The sequence below is a fragment of the Lactuca serriola genome, chromosome 6, assembly GCF_051521515.1.
Source record: "Lactuca serriola cultivar US96UC23 chromosome 6, Lser_US96UC23_V15, whole genome shotgun sequence".
Lineage (NCBI taxonomy): Eukaryota > Viridiplantae > Streptophyta > Magnoliopsida > Asterales > Asteraceae > Lactuca > Lactuca serriola.
Window position 1 is genome coordinate 25687205 of NC_136413.1, and position 17928 is coordinate 25705132.

General features: G+C 34.0%; 1 protein-coding gene and 1 non-coding gene across 2 annotated transcripts; both read left to right on the top strand.

Moving 5' to 3' along the window:
- Positions 1-5484: 5484 nt before the first annotated feature.
- On the top strand, positions 5485-5591 carry LOC145060631 (small nucleolar RNA R71). The gene has a single exon (XR_013686848.1). It is a non-coding gene; the product is annotated as a small nucleolar RNA R71 (small nucleolar RNA).
- A 6139-nt stretch (positions 5592-11730) lies between these two features.
- LOC145056780 (importin subunit alpha-2-like) lies at positions 11731-15630 on the top strand. Its single transcript, XM_079004500.1, has 9 exons — positions 11731-11843; positions 11945-12203; positions 12538-12634; positions 12738-12829; positions 12902-13033; positions 13263-13448; positions 13538-13701; positions 14583-14918; positions 15001-15630. Exons 2-9 carry the CDS (start codon positions 11988-11990, stop codon positions 15347-15349), a joined length of 1572 nt encoding a protein of 523 aa, XP_078860626.1. The 5' UTR covers positions 11731-11843; positions 11945-11987; the 3' UTR covers positions 15350-15630.
- The last annotated feature ends 2298 nt before the right edge of the window (positions 15631-17928 follow it).

Below are 17928 nucleotides of genomic sequence, written 5' to 3' on the forward strand. Positions count from 1 at the left end.
GGAAACACCATCAAAAGGAGTTCATGACTACAAACTAGGTTCACGGTCGTGAACCCATCCTAGGGCCGTGAACAACTCTCATATATATGAAGTTGGATCATTTTTCTTCACTTCTTCAAACTCAAGCCGTAAACATGTCCCTTCTCTCTCAACTATCTTCAACCATGATCACTACTAAAAGCTTCCAAAATGTAAGTATCTCATCCATCATCTTGTTGTCCCTTTGAAACACTTGATTCCACCCATGAAACAAACACTTATTTGCAAGATCTTAAAGAGTTCACGGTCGTGAACCCTTCATAGGGTCGTGAAACCTTCATAGATGCATGATAGGACCGTGAACCCTTCATAAGATCAAGCTTGGGTCGTAAACACATCATGTGTTCTATGGTTGTGAACCCTCCTAAGGCCATGAACACCCCTTGTTTGGCCGTGAACACCTTTCAACCAATCATTTATGATTCTAACACTTCATTGAAAGTGTTTCCTAATTCCTAAGGTTGTTTCCCTTACATGTTAATTGTTACATACACTAATTGTATACATGTGTGTGTTGTTATATGCTTAATAGGATCCATTTGTGCTCGAGACTTCACTTGGCATACTTAGCATCCTATATCGATCTTTCATTCGAATCACTCACTACAGGTGAGTTCATACCCCTACAATACATTTTAAATACTTTTTAAACGCTTTTAGGGGGGATACAAGTAGAACACAATGCAATTGTGTTAACCTTTTGTATGTGAAATTAGTACTCAAAAAGGATTTCTTGTACTCAAAACTTGTTAAAACTCTTTTAAACTATTTCAAACTTCTTTTATATCAAATTATATTCAACTATCTATTTGCGTATAAGTATGCTTTAACGGACTTAGGGTTTTTGCTAAATACCTTGACTCATGTTCCTTGTTAGGTTGTGGGCTTAGGGTAGGATCACTAGTTCGAATGTCGGTTAAATCGTAGTTATACTTATCAAATACATATATGAATATTATTCCCTTTCTAAGGAACATACTTAACTTAGCTGCTTATGGTGAGTAATTGAGTCTTTTCTACAAATCAGTAATAGTTCAAACAAACGCATTACTAAACTATAATAGGTATAGTTTAGAAGTTCATTACATATTATTTCTAGAATAGATAAACATACAAGAGTCAGTACATTCATACTATACATTACAATACATACTATAACAAGAACAGAAAGGAACATACATACTATAACAAGAACAAAATAACAATAATGTGAAACCACTATTTCATGGCATAACAATATACTTGTTTGTGTCACTTTTTGTAACCAGAGTCTCCTGGAGGGAGAGCATGAGTTTGTGTATAGCTCTATACGGGATTGATCATCCTACACCTTACTGCTAACTACAGTGGGACCTACAGGTCTACGGGTGACAAATGTCATACCATTTTCAACGTCTGAAGAACGTCGTGTTTTATACTAGTCAATCAAGCAGGGTTATAACATAATCACATTTTTACTTTAATTAACAGTTTGGTTTTAAGGTAGTTAGTACTTCAATAGAGTATTTTATACAAACACTACTGTATATCTTCATTTTCCATTATATTCATACAGTGATATTCTCACATAAGAAATGCATACTATTTTTCCTGTAAAGATAGTTTTAGAAATATGGAAAACCCACATTTATACTATTACAAGTACAAGCATACATCTTACATCATTTTTATAAGAGAAACAAACATACAAAATAGTTGAGTCTTGGTAGAAGACTACTTTTCATTTTAGTAGAAAATATAGGATTTTCTAGGAAATATGCAAACATTTACATTAAAACACTTACAAACATTTACATGAAACAGATGCAAAATTTTGACACAAAAATACTTATGAACTCACCAGCTTAACTGTTGATATACTCTTTCAAAATAACTTGTATTCTCAGGTCATCAGTAGACAGGTACATCTGCACAGGTTTGAGAAGACGGAGCAGGATCAAGACTCGTCTTTCATTTTGATATATATATATATATATATATATATATTTGGTGTCTTACAAACTATACACATAACACACATGTATAAACTATATTATTAATGCAATGGATGATGTTGTTGCTTGTTTTACTATTGTGCATTGTTATGATACTGTAAGACATCAAGGATGGCAAGGTGAAGCGATTGTCGGCGGATATATACACTCTTCAAACTAATAACTCACCATCTGCTCATTCTTGGGTCCTTGATACAGGATGTGATTTTCACATTTGTTCTGAATTGTAGGGGCTAAAAGAAAGTGAAGATGTGGAGCATGGGAGGATGAATCTGATCATGGGCAATAAGCGATCTTATCCTATTACCAAGATCGGTACTTATCATCTTATACTTAGTAGTGAAGTTATTTTAGAGTTGATAGATTGTTGCTATTCGTCATAAATGATGCAAAACACTATTTTATTTCATGCAGTGTTTAGACAAGGTTTTTCCACATCGTGGCGACTGATCAGATTTACAACTATTTTCTTCTTTTTCTTTTTCTTTAAGTAACTTATTGAACTATTCTTCTATTAAATCAAGGACCCCCCATATTCTCCAGTTTTTCCTCTTCTTTTGTATAAACAACCATGACTTGTGTAACGCCCGTAGATCCGGGCTAGTCAATTTAGAGACAATAAGCATCAAAAATGACTTTTTTATGGAATATTGTTTAGAAGGATTAATCTTAACTAAGTTATAGTATATGTTACAAGGATTATTTACACATAAAGAACGTCGAAATCCGAGTTATAACGAAGAAGTTATGACCTGTCGAAGTTTCGCGACAGAATCGACATGACACAGCACGACGTAAATAGTGAATTTACGTTAGAGCGATATTTGGCCTTATCAATCTAAATGAAAGTCGTAGAATACGTTAAACCGAGAGCGTGCATAAAAAGAACGTCTAAATCTGACTTCGTATGAGGAAATTATGATTTTTCGAAGTTTCAGCATTAGCAGTATGCAGCCCGAAACTCAAGATTGAGGTCGAGTGATATTTAGCCAAAACTTTCTAAATGAGAATTGAATATCTCATCAATAGTAGTCCAACAATAAAAAGACAGACAAAAACGGAGTTCAGATAAAGGAGTTATGAATTTCGAACGAAGTTTCTTGTCCCGGCCTCCTAAAAATAATATATTAAAATTGAAGTCAAAATTAGCCGACGAAGTCTAAATGAAAGTTGTAGATCTTGTTTTTACCTACGTGTGGATATAAAGAACGTCGAAAATGGAGTTCGTATTCGAAAGTTATGAATTTCTGAAGTTCGGGGCACGAAACCCCAAAACTGTCAGAACTCACGAGGTGAATATTAGAAATTCACGAGGTGAATAGATGATGGACGTCTTCCAGGGAAAGTGGCCATGACGAACGCAATAACATATCGAGCTCACGAGGTGAATATTAGAAACTCACGAGGTGAATATTAGAAACTTACGAGGTGAACTCAGAAAATTCACCCTATAAATAGAGATCAAGGGTCAACCGAGTTTGGTTGCTCATCTCTTACTCTCCCACTCCCGATACTCTCTCTAAGCCCTATTTTAACCCCCGAAGCCCCGATATCATTCCCGAGCCCCGAAGCAAGTCCCGAAGCCCGAAGATCTCGAGAAGTGAAATTCCCGAGCCGAAGCTCTGCCTGCGAGAAGCCGGTTTTTGTGAAGATCTTCCAGATCTACCGAAGAATACTACTTTTACAAGTCGTAGTGCTATACGAGCATCGTCTAATCAAGTGAGTGTATAGTCCCTTTCATAAACACGATTTTAATACAAGTATTGTTGGAATGTATTAAGTATATGTTTGGTGTGAGTGTGTAGTTACTTTCTTCTAACACATAGATATGAAGTATTTGCTATGAAATACGTGTTATGTGTTTATATATTATTTTTTTATTTGAGATGAATGTCGGATGAATGTTTTATATAGGTTTATATATAATTTAAATTATATATGTAATTTATATCTACAAATATGTTGGGTAGAACATGGGTAGATGGAATAGTTGGTGTGTGATGAGAGATGGTATGAGTAAACCCTGGTGACTATGGAGTTAGCGCCTGTTAAAGTAAACCTTGGCGACTATGGAGTTAGCGCATGTTGAGTAAACCTTGGTGACTATGGAGTTAGCACTTATTAAGTGAACCTTGGTGACTATGGAGTTAGCACCTGTTAAAGTAAACCTTGGCGACTATGGAGTTAGCGCATGTTGAGTAAACCTTGGTGACTATGGAGTTAGCGCTTGTTCAGTGAACCTTGGTGACTATGGAGTTAGCATCTGATAGCTATGGATTTAGTACCTGATAGATAAACTTTGGCAACAATGGACTTCATGCCAATTCCTTAGGTAAATCCTTAGGAACGAATGAATAAAGGATAGTTAATTCTTAGGGTAAAACCTTAAGAAATAAAGAAGATAATGGGGATGGGTAATTGGGTTGATTGTTTGATGATTAAATATAATAACTATATTATTGTGGGTTGAAAACTCTATATGCTCACCAGGCTCCCAAGCCTGACCCAATCAGTTTTCTTTGCATTACAGGTAATGGCACAAGAGTATAAGTTGGTGGACTTGACGAGAGATTTTGGATTATAGATCAGTAGTTATAAATAACTGTTGTAAGGTCTATTTTATACTGTTTATGCTTTTGGTCTGTATCGGAACATGACATCCCGAGATTTTGTTATTTAATGAAAATACATTTATTTAAAGAAATGCTTTGATAATTCTTATCATATTTTTTTTGGGAACAAATTCCGCAACTGCTTTCTTTAAAAGATTACTCTGATTTTAAAACAAAGCATAAACAAATCGGTCTTTTCTGGCCGTGAAATTGGGAATGTCACAACTTGAGAGATGGGTATTGACTCAACTTTTCTTGAAGGTGAATCTGGTAGTTTGTCTTGAACAAGCTTTGTTTATTGCCCCATTTGCATACAAATGCTCAAAATATATTCTTTTTGTTCTCTAAGTGTTGCATCTATAGCATCATGTAGTTTTTGCTAGCTTCCATAAATCTAAATAACATTGACTTGAGAGCATATATTTTCTCAGATTGGACTTGTTCTATTTGGTAGAGATCATGCTTAAGTTGTTCAATTTCTTTTGCATCTCGATCTCTTTTTTACTCCAGTTCAAAATCCTTAGTAGAATGCCCCCCCCCCCCCCCCAAGCTCTGCATTTATATTGAATTTATCCGCCCAATTTTGTGATCTTTTCTTCCACTGCGTCGAGCTTTGCAATTACTGCATTGATAAAATCTTGACCTCCATCTTTACTTGAATTTTCTTTGGTGAAATACTCCTTTGATTTATGATACTCTCTTAAATGCTTAGCTGATTCTTCGATCAAAGCTTTATTTGTTTTCGAACCCTTCCTTGTCATGGGCCCTTGCAAGTCTAGAATTGGCGAGTATACACATTGACTCCGTCATAAAATATCGAGAATTCTTGTTACAAATTGAAGTCATGTTAAGGGAAATGTCGTAACAATCTCTTGTAACGCTTCCAAGCTTCATATAGCGACTCCCCCTCTAATTGTTGAAAATTTTGGATATTTCTCTTTAGCTTTGCCACTTTTGAAGGAGGGTTAAACTGGTTTATGAACTTGGTCCTAAAATCAACCTATGTCATGATTACTCCAAAAGGGAAGTGATTTTAACCGTTCCTTAGCTTCACCCTTCAATGTGACCGATAAAAGTCGAAGCATCACCGCATCTCTACTCATGTTTGGTGCATTAAAATAATTTGAAATCTCGACCACCTCTTCTATGTGCTCATAGGCGTCCTCGTGCTCATTCCCACAAAAAAAGTAGTTCCTTTAGCATGCCAAGAATGTGTCCTGGTAATTCGAACTTTGTAGTGGTTGAGATTTTTGGTGGATCAAGACCCCATATGTTGTCATTCCTCATATGCCGCTTGTACTCTTCCATTGACATGGTCGTGATGTCCCCCATAATTCCTACTAAAACAAAACTACAAAAACACGCGTAAAATAAACAAAAACCAAATAAACGAAAACCTAAAAAAGAACAGTGCTCATGTCGTGGCAATAAAATTGTCACGTCGTGGGAGCTGATTTCACAGAAAAACATAACAATGTAGAAAAATAATTTTTTGCGGTTTTTACCTCAAACGGATCGAATAACTAAAAGCAATTAAATTTTAAATCAAATAAATCATTCCCTAGAAACGATGCCAAAACCTTTGATGTGCACAAAAGTACCTACTAGTCTTAAATTTATAACCTAACAAACTCTCACTAACTATGCACTTATATGCAGTATATCTAGTCAGATTATAGTATAGCTCAAGAAAGTCGGGTGTTGATCAAAGAGAATGGAATTCAATAAAATAAATTAACCACTTTTAATTAAACTAACAAACAAACTATGATTTGGGGTTTTTTTACTGATTTTACAAGATCATAAGAACTTAAACTATTATCTACTAACAACCAAAGAAACACAAATTAACTTTAAGAATTAAAGAGTACTTCTACTTAGATCTGATTTCACATTTTCCTATGATTGATTTCTAATTAGTGGTATATATTGATTACCAACTTGTTATCTAGCTATTATGATCAAATATCTAGACTTACCAGTTTATGTATTACCATGTAATGGTCATGCACAAGTTTAACACTAAATTGATAGTAAGCACAAATTGGATTATGAATGATAAGAGTTACTTTTCTATGATCAAGTTAAGCAACCAATCACAAATTAAGATTAATTATGATCTCTAACATAGTTAAAGTTGCTAGCTTTAATTACCCAGTCTAAGATGTGATTAATCCTAGCTCTAATTATTTAATGATCATAAACAATTAGGACAAAAAGTTCATGCAAATAAAATGATCATCTACTACACTAAACTCATATCAAGGCATTCAAAACTATAACTAAACATGTTAGGGTTTATCAAACATAAGTAAAATCAATATAAAACATCCAATATTCAAAATCTACACATATGATCAGGGTTCATCTTCACCAAATAGAAGTATGGGTGTAACATCCCGACTCCTAGGTATGAAATTTTAAGGATTTTTTCTCATTAAATAAGACCTACTCGATGAGTTGGAGGCCCCAACTCGTCGTGTAGAAATTAATAAAGCCGCATGGATTTTGGAACCTACCCGACGAGTTAGAAGACCCCAACTCGACGAGTTGGAGCTGAATGGGAAAACCCTAATTTCTAGGGTTTGGACCCTATTTAAAGGAATTAACCCGCATTCTTTGGCCTCCCTTATCACCTCATTGCCTAGAGAAGGAAACTGTAGACGTGCTTTACTACTTCCTTGTGTATGTGAACTTAGAATGTCATTTTTGTGCTCTTTTGGAAGGGTTTTGAAGTTTGAAGAGGTTGGAGTAAAGGGAGAAGCAGTAGATCTGACATCTACTTGGTTTTGGCATCCATTTGGAGGTAAATGTCTTTACCTTGACCTCTTATTAATAGATCTTCCTTTATGCAAGAATATGGTCATTTCTAGTGCAAAATGGAGTCCCTCTCGGGTTAAGCTTGTCATGAGGACGTGGTCTCAGATCTGGACTCCTCTAGGCCCCCCATGTACATAAAGTTGTCTGCTATATCTAGTTTTAGCCATCCTCCATGCCCTAAACCTCTTATTAAGCTTAGTTTTAGTGTTTTAATCCCTTTTATGCCTTGCATGCATGTAAAGTTAGCAACTTTACGTAGTATCTTAGTCCTAAGAGGCTAGATCTGTAGTTTGGGGCCTTGGAGTCGAATGGAAAGGGCTGAACGCGTTAAGACAGGAAAAATCGTCGAGTTTCTTAGCCAAATCGACGAGTTGGATATGGTTTACCCGCCTTCTGGATATTGAGCGAACTCGGCGAGTGGGTGAGATGACTTGGCGAGTTGATTTAGGTTTTCCCAGTCTTCTGAATACTAAAGAACTCGACGAGTTACTCGGGTAAATCGGCGGGTTGTCTCGAGTTTTTCATGACCTTCTGAGATATGAAGAAACTCGATGAGTCAGTAGAAGAACTCGACGAGTTGGGTCAACATGGACTGTTGACCTTGACTGTTGACTTTGACTTTGACCATGGTTGACCAAGTTTGACTTATAGGGGTATTTTGGTAATTTGGGATTCTAATGGAATCAGTTATATGGTGGTTACAGACAGTTGAGTTTGGAGTTGTGAGTTGGGATACGATTTATCAGTTCAACACTACTTGAGAGATGAGTTTTCCTCACTATACTAACAGGGTCAAAGACACCAATGCCGACCCTTTTGGATTGTTATCCTGGTTATCGCATGATGATATGCTTAGTGATCTGTTAGATCTATATCCTGGTATATAGGATGATGCTATGTTTAGTGACATGTTAGGTCCATATCCTGGTATACAGGATGATGCTATGATTAGTGATCTGTTAGAACAATCTGACTGTTTGTACATGCTAGCATTTGTTATTTATGTGTTGATTGTATGCTTGGGGGTGGGTTGAGGCAGTCCTGCTTTGTGTTGTAGGTCAACATGCCCAGAGCGGGCCGGATAGACTGAAGGCCCATGCTACTGTTAATTTTGGCCCTTAAGATTCCAACTTTTATCATCTTTGGTCCCTTTCCTTCAAGATTGTCCTTTTTAGCTGCATATTTATCAAATATCTTTGCAACTAACCAAAATATAGCTTAAATGTATTAAAATATTGTCTAAATATGTGTATAAATGTAGCAATATCATGCCACATGTCGCATTTTAGGTGGTGTGGTAGTACGCGTCGCGCCTACTATCGTTGCACGCGAGCGTACATAAGAAATTTATGTTTCTTCAAAAATTCATATATTCTTCATACGAACTCCATTTTCGACGGGTTATATCCACGCATAGCTATCGACAAGATTTACAACTTTTGTTTAGACTCCATCGGCTAGTTTTGACTTTATTTTTAAAGTTATATTTTTAACAGACTTAGACTGTTAAAGTCCGTTAAAATTCATAACTTTCTCATATGGTATCCGTTCTCGACTTTTTTTATATTGATCTTCAACCCTCGTTTAGATTACTTTTCCTAACAATCGACCGGTTTCAATTTCGGTTTCTGAGTCGTATACTGCTACGCTAAAATACTAGAAAAATCATAAGTTCCTCTTACGAAGTCATATTCAGACGTTCTTTATATGCACAAAATCTTTGTCACATATACTATAACTTTGGTTAAGATTGTTTATCCTAAATAATATTTTATCCAATTTATGTGTGTTACATTGGTGTAATATGATGGTAAAAGTTTTGATTTTCTTGTGTTGCGTTGTGATCCTCGATGTAATATGATGGTAAAAGTTTTGATTTTCGTATGTTGCATTTGTTTGTAAAAACCATCATATTCCAACATATACCACCCCAATCGACTTTCCATCAATAATTAAACAATTCCCGATGAATTTTTTATTTTTACATTACGTTTGATATCCTATCCAACAACGTTTTGCCACACGCCCACCATAACATCCTCATTTCTACTACTTTCATCTTCCTCTCATGATCTTTCTTGCTCGACCATCACTCAGATCCATACGTCATAGCTGGTATCACAATCACCTTATAAAATCTCCCCTTCAGTTCAACGAAACATTCGATGAGGCTGTCATCCACTTTAACCAACGTGCCTTTATACGATGGGTAATCTCTACATTTACCTTATCCGTTTTATGTATCATAGACCCCAAACATTCAAAAAGCTCCATTGAAGATAATGCTTGATCCCCAATACACACATCAACTTCTTTTGCATTCTCCTCCTCCTCCCTCCCCCCCCCCCCCCCCCCCCCCTAAGGATTGAAATTGCACCAAAAGTACTATGTTTTAACATTGTTGATTCGTAATCCATTTTCTTCCAACATCCTCTTCCAAATATATAACATATCATTCAACTCAATCATTGTTTTGGCAATCAACACCATGTCATCTGCAAATAGGATACACCAAGTTACATCCCCATGCATCTCACGAGAAATCTCATCTAACATCGGGAATGGATATATACGGGTTGAGAGTTGGGCCTTGGTGTAGTCCAATATCTATAGTAAACGAGTTTGTGTGTCCAACAATGATATTTACATAGGTTGTAGAACGATAACATATATCTCAAATAACCATGACATATCTCTATTAGTTCCTTCTAGCTTATAAGGTACTCCAAATGGTCTTATGGTGTATGCTTTAATGCTATTGTATGTCTTCTCCAAAGTCGTTGAACAACATATCGAGATCCCTATTTGGATATGGTATCTTATAAACCAATGTTTACAAATATATCTTAAAATGATTGAATAAGTTAAATATATTTCTGCAAAAAAAAGGTTACAAGAATAAAACGCTTGAGACCATATCCAAATCGCGTTCACACTGGGTTCAAGCCGGTCGTACAGAAGTGGCTGCTTTTTTCATGTCAAAAGTGCGGTACAACCTTTAATTGCTCATAAATGCCGACCTTTATTTACTAATTCCTCCTTTGCCACATCCTTGTGTTTTGGGGTGAATTTTAATATTTTGCCCTTCTATTTAACTTTATTTGAAGCTACCCTTTCACAAATTTGTTTACCAAAATGACCTCACGCCCTATCAAGAAGACAACAAGTGATGATTTTGACAAAACAATCACAAGCTTATTTTTTAAGTTTTATAATAATTGATAAGAAGGTACCATTCATCAAAAAAAAAAATACTAATATTAATAAATAAATAAATAAATAAGTTCGTAATATCATCAACTTATTTATGAGATCCATAAGTTTTTTTTTATATAATTTTATTTTATTTTTAAAATTGCTTATTTAATAATTAGTTGATATGGAGGGAAAGTGAAGGATGTCGAAGGAAAGTGTGTTCTCAAGTTTCATTTATAGAAGGAAAGTGATATGGAGGGAAAGTGAAGGATGTCGAAGGAAAATTATGTTCTCAAGTTTCATTAATGGAAGGAAAGTGAGGAGAATGAAAAGATTTTGTATTCATATTTTCCTTACAAATTTGATAGATTTGAGAAGAAAATGAGGGGAAGAAAAATCTTTTAGTTTATTTTCTTAACACAAAAACTAAACATTTTCCTTTATTTTTTTTCACAAAATAATTTTTTTTCCTTCCCCTCCCTTTATTTCTGTCAATATTTTCCTTCTCTTTTCTTTATTAAATTTAAAAAGAAAAAAACTTAGGAATAAGCGTTGAAAAGCTCAACAATAGGAAATAATTTTTTTTTATACTTTTTTATTAAATGAAAAAATCTTTCAAAAAAATCATTAGCTTTGAATATCTATACTAAATAAAAAACATATGTATTGTTGTCATCATAAAAATTAATCGAATACATCAACTCAAATTTATTAAATTTATTTATTTCGTGTTTGTTACATATATTCAGGATATTTGAAAATAATTAAATGGGTTTCTCATATAATAACACAACCAAATGATAAAATTTCTCATTTTGAAATAATTCCAATGTATTGTAGTAGGTTTTTATTATATAATATATAATTTCTCAAAAACAGTCAACTAAGTTATCATTTGAAATTTATTGTTGATAGATTATATTTGAATCTGGGGGCATTTTTAGAAAGGTAAAGGTTTAGACCACAAATGTGAAGTTTTACAAAGTGAAAGGATCAAATCTGTCAAACTGAAACTTAACTTTTTTCTAACTATATTTATTTAAGTTTTTCAAGTATTTAAAAAAGAAAAATAAAAAAGAAAAAAGAAAAATACCGAGTAATCCAAATCTCTCTCAATAATCAAACCGATCCCCCTCATCTCTCTCTCTCTCTCTCTCTCTCTCTCTCTAAATTCCCTCTTCAGGTATGTGTAGTGTATACTATAATGTATACCACTTCAATTTCCCTAAATCATGAAGTATTTTGTGTATTGATCGATTTGTGCATATGAATTTATGTGTTTAGGGTTTCGATTCTCAAGTTGAGCGATATCAATCAGCCATCAATTATGTCTCTGAGGCCGAGCGCGAGGACTGAGGTTCGCCGGAACCGATACAAGGTCGCCGTCGATGCGGATGAAGGAAGGCGGCGGAGAGAAGACAATATGGTCGAGATCCGTAAGAATAAGAGAGAAGAGAACTTACTTAAGAAACGTCAAGTACTACCGTCGTCACAGCCTTTGTCCACCGGTGCTCCAATCCCAACGTCCACCGTGGAGAAAAAGGTTAGCTCTCACTTTCCGATTCGATTTTGGATTCATTTCACGATTTTTGTAACTGTAACATCAGATGCGTATGATTAGAGTTGTACACCTAGTATTATTATTACATTGATCTATTGTTTGCTAATATTACAAGTTATGATACGATTGTAATTAAAATTGAATCAGACCTGATGTCGATTGATTGATTGAATACGTCCTTACTAGGTTAGAAGTTTTTAACCTTTGCGTTCATAATCTAGTTTACTGTTTTAAAGCTATGATTTGTTTCTTATCATTACATATATGTGCATCTGTATATTGTTGTCATTTAACCCTATAAACTGACGAATTGCAGTTGGAGAGTCTTCCTGCTATGGTTGCTGGTGTATATTCAAATGACAACAATATGCAGCTGGAAGCAACTACTCAGTTTCGTAAATTGCTTTCAATAGGTATAAAATCTAAACCATGTTTTTTTTTTTACAATTTCTGTTCATTGCAAGAAGTCAAGAACAAATATCTGTTAACCAACATGATTTAACTTTGTTTTAACAGAACGTAGTCCACCAATTGAAGAAGTTATACAATCTGGTGTTGTACCTCGTTTTGTTGAATTCTTGATGAGAGAAGATTTCCCACAGCTTCAGGTCAGCATTCAGAAACATCATCCTCTTTTTTTTTTCTCTTTCTTTTGACCTAATCTTGAATCTGTTCAACAGTTTGAGGCTGCATGGGCACTTACAAACATTGCTTCTGGAACTTCTGACAATACAAAAGTTGTAATTGATCATGGAGCAGTTCCAATTTTTGTCAAGCTTCTTGCTTCCCCAAGTGATGATGTTCGTGAACAGGTAACAAATAGATATTATTATCAGTCAAAACGTGTTTGGCAACTAGCTTTTCAGAGCTTTTAAAAGAAACTCATAATCCAAAAGTTACTTCAAGTAGCTTTATGTAATTTTAACCTTTCAAAAGCTTACATTGCGAAAGATATCCTTAATAGTTACTCATTCAATGTAGACAAAAAGGGATGATTTTTAATTTGTATAATTATCTTTTTTTATTTTTTATTTTGTGTAGGCTGTTTGGGCTCTTGGAAATGTTGCTGGTGATTCCCCAAGGTGTCGTGATCTTGTTCTTGGACAAGGTGCTCTGCTTCCATTGTTGGCTCAGTTAAATGAACATGCTAAGCTTTCCATGCTCAGAAATGCCACCTGGACACTCTCAAATTTCTGTAGAGGGAAACCTCAGCCTCCTTTTGAGGAGGTTATTGTTAATTGTTAATTGTTATTGTTATTGTTATTTTATCAGTTTGAGATTAGTGATTTGAGAGTCTGAATGTTTTTGAATTGTAGACAAAACCAGCACTTCCTGCACTTGAGAGACTTGTTCATTCGAATGATGAAGAGGTGTTGACGGATGCATGTTGGGCTCTCTCATATTTATCTGATGGAACAAATGATAAAATTCAAGCTGTGATTGAGGCAGGTGTATGCAGACGCCTTGTTGAGCTTCTTCTGTGAGTTTTTTTTCTTTTCTTTATGGTGATTAATTAATTACTTTTAGATAGTGTTTGGTATGGGGTAATTGAAGAGGGAATGGAATGAAATGGAAAATCATGCTTGTTTGTCACATGGGAATGGAATTCAGCATTCTTCCACATAATGTGATTCTGATTTTTGTTTATAAATTACTTTTATTTATACAAGCTTAATTAAAAAAAAATACTGTTTTTAAAATATTTCAAGACTTAAGTAAACTTATTTCATGTTTTTTTTTCCAAAAATAAATTTTAGATTATAATTCTATAATAAGATTTCAAATTTCATAGTATTTAGTTTTAGAGAAAATTACAGTTTTGTTCCCATGACTTCAGCTCTTTTTCCTGTTCATTTTTAGTCCAAAAATTATTATTTTTTACAAAAAATTCCTAAAAAACGGAAAAAGGTTGCATTCTGATCCTTTTCTACTAGTTCTAGAACCGGTAACAAATAAATTTGGGACTATTTCATAAATTGACCCAAAATAGTGAGACTTTTTTGCAAAAAAAAAAAAAAAAAACTTATTATTTTTGTTATTATCATTTTAATAAAAATATTACAGTTATTTTTACAGAAAAGTCCCAATATTTTGGGTCAGTTTACGAAATAGTCCCAAATTTATTTGTTACAGGTAAAAAAAGGTCAAAATGCAACCTTTTGCCTGTTTTTAGGACTTTTTTGTAAAAAAAAAAAAAAAAAAAAAAAATTCAGGACCAAAATTTTGGGAGTTTACTGGAGATTTCCCTTTGATTTACTTTCCCAATTGCTTATAACAAACATGTTTGAACAACTGATTCCATTCCATGATACTAAAAACACTCTTAAGTCTTAACAAGCATATTCCGATTCCATATTCCAGTCACCCATCTCCATCGGTTCTGATTCCATCCCTGCGAACCATCGGCAACATCGTGACGGGTGACGACCTCCAAACACAATGCATCATCGATCACGGTGCACTCCCATGTCTCCTAAGCTTGTTAACACACAACCACAAGAAAAGCATCAAAAAAGAAGCCTGTTGGACCATCTCAAACATCACAGCTGGCAACAAACACCAAATCCAAACCGTAATTGATTCCGCTCTCATCCCCCCCTTAATACATCTCCTCCAAACCTCCGAATTCGATATCAAAAAAGAAGCTGCATGGGCTATATCCAACGCCACTTCCGGTGGCACCAATGATCAAATCAAGTACGTTCGTTCCCCACCAAAATTGTAAATATTAAATCTATATGACAATTCTACCCTTTCTTTGTGATGATTTGATAAATAGGTATTTGGTGAGTCAAGGGTGTATAAAACCGTTGTGTGATCTTCTGATATGCCCGGACCCACGCATCATAACTGTAAGTCTGGAAGGGCTGGAGAACATTCTAAAAGTAGGAGAGGTTGAGAAAAACGCGGGGACCACAGGAGATGTTAACTTCTATGCACAAATGATAGATGATGCAGAAGGTTTAGAAAAGATTGAGAATTTGCAAAGTCATGATAATACTGAAATTTATGAAAAAGCAGTCAAGATTCTTGAAACGTATTGGTTGGAAGAAGAAGAAGAAGAGGAGGCTGTTGGTGGTTTGAATTTTGGTCAAGTTCCCGCTGGCGGGTTTAATTTTACCGGATGAAGAAGGTATTGTTTTTTTTTATTTCTATGGGATGTGCAGGGGTATTTTATTTTCGGGAATATATATTTTGTTTGTTTTCTTCTTGGGAGGGCTCGAATCGTTGAATGTTTTGGAGCAATGTTCGAGGTCGGATTCGTCTTTTTTTGTTTTGTTTGGTTGTGAATGTTTTTGGATTGAGTCGGGGTTTTGGTATGGAATATGAATGGAGGTGAGTAGTCTGTAGTGTGTGTATATTCATATGACCTTGAAATTTATGCCATTATGTAATATGATTATATTTATCTTTTTGGGTTTTTTTGAGTCACTATCATGGGAAGAACTAGACAAGTTTCTACAAATGATGATCCTTTATTACATTTTTTTTTAATTTATTATTGCTATAAAACAATTACATATCCTTTATCACTATTCAGTAATTAAGTTAAAAAATATTTAGGCAGTTTATAAAAAATACAGTAATTATTTTGTGATATGCATTTATAAAATATGATATTTTGGTGAATAATCTAAAGTTGAACTTAAGGTAGAAAACAAAATAATGAGTACTAGTACTAACTACTGAGCCAGAGCATCAAATTCAAATTGTAACTAGAGCGGTCAAAATTGCAACCAGTGCGGTCACAATCATTGAGGACGGTAGGACATGACTTCTATCTTTAACATGGCAAAGGACAAAGGCGCTGTCACAAATTAATTCCATGCTGAATAACATGCATATCAAACCTTTATAATATATTAAAGAGTAAATTATACGAATGGTCCCTATGATTTGTACTAATTTATGTGTTTGGTTCATAACTTATTTTTTTAACTCAGAAGGTTCCTACTATTTGTTTTTGTTACTGTTTGTTTTCGTTACACGTTTGGTCCCTGTCTTATCTAAAAAGACTATTATCTAAATAGAGAAAAATAATGAGGTAGGTAAGATAAGGTAAGGGATGAGATCGAGGGTGTGTTTATTTAAATAAATTAAAAAATCAAGGGAAGGTAATACAGGGACCAAGTACGTAACAAAAACAAACAGTAGGGACCTTCCAAGTTAAAAAAATAAATTAGGGACCAAACGCGTAAATTACCGTAAACCATAGGGACCATTCGTGTAAGTTACTCTATATTAAAAAAGTATATATAATTAATTGTCTAAAAATCAAATATCTTATTTCTATATAATTCAATAAATATTGCATGAGTAAGGAATTTATAATTAAATATTTAATATATTTTTTTATAAGGCAGTTGTAAAAACTCATTGATAATAATCAGGGAAATTTCCAATAAACTACAAATAAAATAAATTTGCAAGTTTTTTATGGAAATGAAAATTTGCATATCTTAAATAACATCAAATTGAAGAAGTACTTAACTTAAGAACTTGTAAAGTATCTTAGAATTTAGATTATCTTCATACGGTGACTCAAACCAATATGATGGTCATTTGATAATGAACGAGTTAATCGGGTGGTATACTGTGAATAGAAAGAAACTAATGGTTTTCAAAATAGATTTCAGAAAGATGTATTATTCCTTTAGTTGGGATTATTTCGACGAAATTCTTTGGGAGACAGGTTGCACTGCTAAATGGAGGGGTTGGGTTATAACTTGTTTGAATGAATTCGTGCCTTCATGGTGGTGAATGAGAATTCTTCTTCCAAACTTTAACTAAGGGTGTGTTTGGCAGCGAGGATTTGAGAGTTTCTAATTTTTAGTTTTTTAACAAAAAGTTTGATTTGAACAAAGAACTTCGTTAAGGAGTACTAATGTTTAAATTTTAGTTTAAACAAAAAGTTCCAAGTTTAAAAACTGCTTCACGTAACATTTAAAAAAAAAGGATCGATATTTTTAATCAAACTACAAAATTGTCTTTAAAAATATATTTATATATTTATCTTTATTAAACAAGTGTCATTTTATGTAATTTTACATATTTCAAAAGTTTGTACCTACTTTTGTTAAACACTCATATAACAAATAAAATATACAACTTCCAACTACGTGTTATAACATACCAACTAATTTTTCTAAACATGTCTTACAGAAGGTTATATATATATATATATATATATATATATATATATATATATATATATATATATAGAAAGAGAGAGAGAGAGAGAGAGAGAGTAAGGGTGTAAGTGAGACAAGCCAACTCGCGAGAAACTCGAGACCGACTCGGAAAATACTCGAAATCGACTCGACCTTAATCGAGTCGAGCTCAAGCTCGAGCTACTCGAGTACCTAATCGAGCCGAGCTCGAGTACAAAAATACTCAGCTCATAAGGCTCGCGAGCTTAGTCGAAATTACTATAATTTACATATATGTCATTTTTTTATAATTGTTCATTTATAACGTATATGTCATTTCCTTATAATTATTCATTTATGACATATATGGTTGATGTTATATTGATATTAGATGATTAATAGTGGTTTTTTTTGGTAGTTTGGACATTTACATGTGGAATGTTTAATATTTCTTACTCAATTTAGTGATTTTGATTCTTTTTAAATCTTAGTCGAGTCGAGCTCGAGATTGTCAAGTATTTCACGATCCCGAGTTCGAGCTTAAAACCAAGGCTCAA